Genomic DNA, 7,866 nt, shown 5'->3' on the forward strand with positions numbered 1-7,866 from the left:
CAGAAGCTGTCCCAAACGGTTCACAGCCAAACGGTTCACAGCTTCTAAGAATTTGTACTTACAGATTCTGTAAAATGAACTAAGAATCTAGAAGCTGAATAAGCTGGGTTTAGAAGTTTTTCCAGATTCTCAAAAACTGACTGCCAAGCAACTGCTTCTCAGAATCTAAAGCTACACACTTATCTCACCGCAGCTGAATGCTCCCAGCTGAACAGCAACAACCTGCTACTGAATGCAGAGCAGCAGAAGTGAGTGACAAAATTACGTCATGACGGGCAGTTAGTAACTACCCAATTGTTTGTTCAATCCAAGCCAAAACCATCACTGTTTCTGATACATGCATGATAAATTACCCAAGTGGTAACTGAAGATGTAAAATTGAAGCTGCTCAACAAGTCCAGGTACAACAAGAGGCACCTTTTTCACTTTTCAGGGTCTGAAATGAGCACAGAATAATGCAGATGGTCCAGAGGGTCAGAGTGTTAGCACCATCTAGCTTAAGGTCCATCCAGTGATGTATTTCAAGATTTTAATTTCATCGATCAAATTCGGTCATTGTTATTAGATGATAACCTGAAGACATGCACGTAAGTAAAAAACTCATGCACGCTCTTCGCCCCAACCCCACACCACGCATGGTGCGTGTGTTTGACAGAAGAATAAAAATCAAATATTTAATCAATAGCAAAAGTGCTAGCTTAAACCAAATCTTTCTTGACATTGATACTTCAGACAAACTGATGATACATTTACCCATGAAAAGTACTAGTACGTAGAATGAGCTATACATAAAGGATATTTAACTAGTTGTAGCTTGCATGCTTGATGCTTCAAGCTTAATGCTGGGTACTTAGAGTAGATTAATTAACTTCATGATTAATTTAGTTGATTTTTGAAGTGAGTGATTATGATAATTGCTAAGTGAGCTACTGTTCAGTGTTCATCGGTGCTGGCTTCTGTGATCAGACAAGGAGGGGTTTTTCCTCCATGGCCTTCTCCTTGCTCTCCGGCCGGACCTCCAGGAGCAGCTTCACGACGGACCTCATCGACGGGCGGTTGATCGGGAGGCTGGACGTGGAGAGCAGCGCGACGTTGAGCGCCCTGCGCGTCTCGTCCATGGGCGCGGCGGCGAGCCTCGGGTCGAGCACGGAGTCGACGCCGTTGCGCTCGACGCCGCCGCACACCCACCTCACCAGGTCCTTCTCCCCGAGCTCCGGCCCGGCGGGCATCTTGCCGGTGAGGAGCTCCAGCATCACCACGCCGAAGCTGAACACGTCGCTCTTCTCCGTGATGCGCAGCGTGTAGGAGTACTCTGGGAACACAGACGAAAGATTCGTCAGCTCGCCGGCGGCGGTGGCATGGTGTGCACACTGTGCAGTGCAATGGAACTCACCGGGAGCAATGTAGCCGCAGGAGCCAGCGATGGAGGACACGGCGGCCGGCGCGCTGGAGACGGCCCTCGCGACGCCGAAGTCGGCGACCTTGGCGCGGAGGTCAGCGTCGAGCAGGATGTTGTTGGACTTGACGTCCCGGTGCACGATCGGCGGCGCGCAGTCGTGGTGTAGGTAGGCGAGCCCCTCGGCGGCGTCGACCATGACGCGGTGCCGCGCCGGCCAGTCGAGGAGGCCGCCCTTGCCGCCGTGGAGGAGGTCGCCGAGGCTGCCGTTGGGCATGTACTCGTAGACGAGCAGCCGCCGGTCGCCGCTGCGGAGGCAGCACCAGAGCTTGACGATGTTCTTGTGCCGTATCCTGCCCAGCGTCGCCACCTCCGCCTCGAACGTGTCCTTGCCGCCTCCGCCGCCGGCTTCCACGGCCGCCGCCTTCTTCACCTCGCCGCCGTTAGCCCACAGCTTCTTGACGGCGACGACGGCACCATTGCCGTCGCCGCCGTGCCCGAGGACGGCCTTGTACACCTTGCCTGCCGCGCCAGTGCCGACCACGTTGTCCTCGTCGTCGAGGCAGCTCAGGATGTCCTCCTCGTCGAACTCTGTCTTGTGGAACGACGTGACCACCCACCTCGACTTGTCGCCGGCGGCGTCGTTCTCTGTGCCGTGACCACCGTGGCTCATGCACTTGCGGAGGAACCACGCGACGCCCAGCAGCAGGAGGACGCCGGCGACGGTGAGGAGGGAGGCCGTGACGCTCCCGACAAGTCCGCGGCGGCCGGCGCGGGCTCTGCGGGCGGTCGCGCACGAACCGCCGGAGCATAGCCCTGGATTGCCGAGGAAACTGTCCTTGTACATTTCGCCGGTGAACAGAGGTGGCAGGGCGCCGGCGAGCCGGTTGTTGGACACGTTGAACATGCTCAGCTTAAGGTTCTCGAGTTGCACCGGCACTTCGCCGGTGAGCTCGTTATTTGACAGGTCGAGCGAGTTGAGCACCGGGAGCTCGCCGAGCTCCTCGGGTATGCCCCCGGTGAGGCGGTTATCGGCGAGGTCCAGCTGCGTCAGCTTCTGCCACCGTCGAACACCTCGCGGCAGCTCGCCGGAGAGCGAGTTGTTCCTCAAATCAAGACGGCCTAGCGTGGTGACCACGGTAAGCGACGCCGGCAAGGGCCCGAAGAACATGTTGTTCGCGGCCGACAGCTCGAACAGGTTGGGAAGAGTGCCGAGCTCCGGCGGCAGCGCGCCGACAAAGCGGTTGTCGGATATCAGTAGCTGGGACAAGTTCCGCGCCATGGCAATGGCCGGCGCAATGGCGCCGGACAGCGCGTTCCCGGCGAGCTCCAGCAGGTACAGGTGAGGAAGGCCCCACATGTCCGGCGGCACGGCGCCGGAAAGCCGGTTGTTCGGCAGCCGCACCCGCGTCAGCGTCCGGCATTGCCCCAGCTCCTCCGGAATCGGGCCGACGAGCTCGTTGTTCAGCACGAGAAGCTGCTCCAGCTTCCCGGCGCTGCACAGGGTCGCCGGAATCTCGCCGGAGATACGGTTGTCGGACAAGTCCAAGAACTCGAGCGGGCTGTTCTTCCCGAACTCCGGCGGAAGCTCCCCGACTAGGCGGTTGCTGAACAGCCTCAGGTCGTTGAGCGCTGCCGCGTCAGCCAGCGTCGCCGGGACGCGTCCGGTCAGCTCGTTCTGGTACAGGTGAAGGCTCTCCAGCCTCGGGGCGCGGAACAGGTCGGCCGGTATCTCGCCGGAGAGCTGGTTCATGGCGGCGTCGAAGAACCGCAGCTTATTGAGCGCTCCCATCCCCTGCGGCACACTCCCGGTGAGCTGGTTCGAGTAGAGCTCCACCTGGACGACGCTCTCCAGGCCCCCGATGCTGCTCGGGATCTCGCCGGTGAGGTTGTTCGTGGAGAGGTCGAGGTTAACGAGGCTCTTGAGGCTCCCGATCGACGTCGGCATCTTCCCGACGAGGTTACACCCGGCCAGCCAGAGAACCCGTAGGCCCAGGACTCCGCCGACCGCCTCCGGCAACGGAGACGGAGCGAACGGGTTGTACGCGAGGCGGAGCTCCTCGAGTGCACTCACATTCGCCAAGAACGCCGGGAACGCGCCGGACAGCTCGTTCCCCGCCAAGCTGATCGTCAGGAGAGACGGGAACCCCGCCCCGTAGCTCCTCGGCACCTCGCCGGAGAACCCATTCCCGGAGAGATCAAGGTGCCTCAGCGACGGCATCGCGGCGAGGCAGTCCGGCAACCGCCCAGACATGTCATTATACGACAGGTCGAGCCGCGCGAGCGACAGAAGCTGGCACAGCGGCCGCGGGAACTCCCCGGTGAGGGAGAGGTTGGAGAGCAGAACGGAGGCGACGGCGGGGGAGGAGGAGGAGGCCGCGCTCTGGGAGCAGAGGAGGTGCGGCCATCGACACAGGGAGAGCGACGGCGACAGGCCGGGGTCCCACGCGGCGAGCGCGGAGGAAAGGTCGGAGAGCGCGGCCTTGGCGGCGAGGAGGTTAGCGAAGTCGGCGGGGAGGGAGGCTGCGGCGGCGGCGGCGGAGGGGAGGGGGAGGAGGAGGAGGAGGAGGAGGAGGAGGAGGGGAGTCATGGCGGAAGCGTGGAGAAGTGGAGGGGAGGGGAGGGGAGTGGGAGTAGTGGGGGAATTGACTGGTCTTAAGGGGGTTTCGGTTTTGCGGCGTGGGGTTGCTGACATGTGGGCCCGCTTACTGAGGCAGTTTTACGGGAGATTAGGGTCTTGGCATTGGACTGATGGAGTGGAAGTTGGTTTCTGCTATGGCCACAGATGCAGAGGAAGCTACTACTTAAACGTATTACCTCTGTTTTAGATAGATTATAATATATTTTGTATTACTATAGATTTATAAATCTGGATATATAAATATAATACATTGAATTATGATTTAATCTATGAAACGGAGAGAAATATGGTATGGGTTTTACAGTTTCATTTATCGGAATGGATTTTTCCTCACCAAATTGCAAGCCGATATGATTGTTATCCTACTCGTGGTGTTATGCCCTTGTTTAGCAAAACGTTTTACGTATATGATGAAATCTTTATTACCTGGTTTGCATGAAAAATTTAAATCACCTATTATCTTAGGAAAAAAAAAGAAAATGGATAACAGCCTAAAATTTTGTCCCCTGCATGAAGCATTGTTGGGTAGATGTAAATAAAGTTTTTCCTAGGGAGATATTTGAAGGTATTACTTCAGTACTCATCCATCATGATGGGTTTGTGATTGAAGAGTTGAGCAATAACCTCGCACTTAAATCTTCCAAAGAAAACGTATATCAATATATTAATATTTATCAAACATAGTACTACTAATATTCCATAATTAAATAATTCTAAAAGGATAACCTCGCTCTTGATAAAACAACTAAATTGAGAGAAAGTCCTTGTAGATTAATAACAACCATGCCTTCATGTGCGCTCCATTTACTACCCCATCGAAGAAATTTGTGTTCTGTGTCAGCATTTTATCTCTTAAACATATTACATGTGCCACTTAGACAGCTACCATGATGCAAAACGTTTGGATTTGAGGGTTTAATTGTGAAGTCTACAGCAATTATTTTTAATAATGTTTAGTTTTGCGGCTGAGGCATAAGTGTTGAAAATAGACTTAAACAGACCTACTAGAGAGGGGTGAATGGTAGAGAAAACCAAAACCCAAAAATCTTTCGCGGAATAAAAGATTACCTCTATCGAAGAATATCTTGATCGTCTCGCTCCTATGCCACCGCTACCTTGATCGCGCCGTTCCTGTGCCGCCGATCAGATCGTCAGATCACGCCACTCCTATGCCGCCGATCAGATCGTCGAAATTCAGAAAATCACTAGTAGATAAAAGCCGAAGACGTAGATCGAATAAACTTGACTTTATTGCATCAACTAGAATTTACAAAGCGCACCAACAGCGCTCCTCTTAAAATTATCGATCCAGAATCAACAACTATTCAACTCTAATTTTCTAATTCTAAATCTCACAAAAAGCATTCTAGGAACCTACCCCTTGTACCTATTTATATCGTCCAATTTTATCTGACTCCTACTCAAAATACATGCACCGCATACACCGGCCGAAACCAAATCCATGGTGCTGCCGCTGCACCATACGGCAACCAAATCCATCTGCGCCCGTACGGTATGCTGCAACACGTACGTAGCCTGTAGCCGAAACAAACTCCTGCACGTATGGCCGAAACCAACTCCTTGGATTCACATAAGCACGGAATATAGTCCACCTGCCTTGCCGCAACAGCCTTCCTCACCAGGTACGTATCTCATGCATGTGCTTGCCATGCCAGATACGTACGTACACAACATGCAGACACACAAGTCCTTGCATGCTACAGTACCACGTGTACTGTAGCATGTATTTTCTATCTCCGTCTTCTTTATTTCTTGAGCAATTCAACTCCAATTTTCTTCTGTGAAGCCCGTTACATATCTATCCCCACAGGGTATCCATCTACCATGTGTCACCTCGTATTCAATATTGTCACCTGGCATCCACGATCGTTCGGACCTCAGCTCCTCCCTGAGCTTAGTCACGATCCCACCGCCGTTGATCGATATTGACCTCCGAGAATCACGACTTTAGTCTAATCATGTCACATGACATCCTGACCATCCAGACCTCGGTTCCTCCCTGAACCTAGTCATGGTCCATGCCATTGACCACAGTTGACCTCAAGTCACTTGTACACATAGAGACACACCAACCGTATTCGGGTATAGATATCGCAATCTGACCCACATTAGTCACACACACTCACACCAACACCACAACCGTTTTCAAACCAAATTCTATCAATTTACAAGCCAATTGTTCATTACAAAATATAGATCATGACTATGATCTTACAGAAACATTCATTATAAATGGAGAATCACATATTCACATGCATGGATGCGTGTGTTAGCTAAAACTGATATATTTCCTCCGTTTCGCAATGTAAGTCTTTCTAGCATTGTCTAGATTCATATAGATGCTAATGAATCTAGATACATATATACATTATATACATTTATCGATCAATAAATTTAAACAAAGCCAAAAAAACTTATAATATGAAATAGAGGCAGTATATACTACCCAGGCACACATAATCTTGGTATTTCTCTCGGTGGTATTAACTGAGGTAGCTTGTTTATAACACTTATACTCCCTTTCTTTCAGAATGTAAGGTCTTTTTAGCATTGTCTAGATTTATATAAATGCTAATGAATCTAGACACATATATAAAGTATATATATTCATCTATCGATGAATTTAGGCAAAGGCAGAAAAACTTATAATACGAAACGGATGTAGTAATATAAACATTAATTTAGTCACGCAATCTAAGTTTTTTTTAGAAAAAATAAATTTGACTGCATAACAAACAAAGTGCTACTACTTAACATTAGCACGCACCGTTATACAGCCACACTAACACACACAATTATGTAGTCATGAGATTAGCGTGAAGTGCGTGCAGTGCACAATACGTAGTGTACAATCTTGTGTGGCCCTTATCTAAGTACTCCACCGTGGAGTGAGAGATTAATTAGCGAGAGCGCAAGCCCAAAGCAAGTGCTAAGCGGGGACTGCATGCTCTGCTAGCTAGGAGCAGCGGCAAGAGAGGCGTGCGTGCGTGCGTGCAGCACTATGCGTTGCGTGTGGTGTGCTGTGCAACCTAATAATAACCCTCGCTTCTACGGATTTATTTATCTCGTTTTATTAGCCCCGGTTAGTGTTTGGCCTATTCCTGTTAGAATTTTCCATGATATTTACGCGTACGCCTCTTTGAAGTATTAAAGATGGTTTTTAAAAACAAAATATACATATCTCATATTTTAAAAAAAGATTTTTATGTAATAGTCTATTTCGTTATTTATACCATTAAACAACGATGAACATTTTTTTTTATCTTCGAACCACGTCAAACAGAACCTTAGGCTGCATTGGGGAGAGTAGAAATAGGTAATAGTTATCCGACACGGAAAACATAGTAATAGATTAGTATATGATTAATTAATTATTAATTGTTAAAAAATACATAATAAATTAATATGATTTTTTAAGCAACTTTCCTATACAAATTTTTATAAAAAGTACACCGTTTAGCAATTTGTGAAGCGTGCGTATGGAAAACAAGGAAATATGTGATAGGATAACTTGCAGCCGAACGTGGCCTTAGTCTTTCACCCCAAACGTCTCAGCTTAATATTATTTCAAGTTCAAACATAAAAAACCATAGTTTGTAGATTCGGCCAAGATCATGGCATGACACATGTTTTAATAGTAGCGACATTTAGCTATATATTTGCCACTCTATACCAAACATGTCGAATGGCTCTCACAACATCTCTTACAAAGTGACAAACTCATTGCCGCTCACCACTAGTCACATCACCTTGAAACACGATTGCCACACCATGATTAATAACATAATGCTATAGTTTATCGCCCCTT

The 7,866-nt window shown here is 49.6% G+C and overlaps 1 protein-coding gene across 1 annotated transcript; it reads right to left on the reverse strand.

Moving 5' to 3' along the window:
* Positions 1-691: 691 nt before the first annotated feature.
* On the reverse strand, positions 692-4,028 carry LOC102716436 (receptor-like protein kinase HSL1). The gene is made up of 2 exons (XM_006659294.3): positions 1,394-4,028; positions 692-1,312 (listed from the first exon to the last, which is right to left on the reverse strand). Exons 1-2 carry the CDS (start codon positions 3,984-3,986, stop codon positions 963-965), a joined length of 2,943 nt encoding a protein of 980 aa, XP_006659357.2. The 5' UTR covers positions 3,987-4,028; the 3' UTR covers positions 692-962.
* Between the last annotated feature and the right edge of the window lie 3,838 nt (positions 4,029-7,866).

This window comes from Oryza brachyantha, chromosome 8, assembly GCF_000231095.2.
Source record: "Oryza brachyantha chromosome 8, ObraRS2, whole genome shotgun sequence".
NCBI classification, from domain to species: Eukaryota; Viridiplantae; Streptophyta; class Magnoliopsida; order Poales; family Poaceae; genus Oryza; species Oryza brachyantha.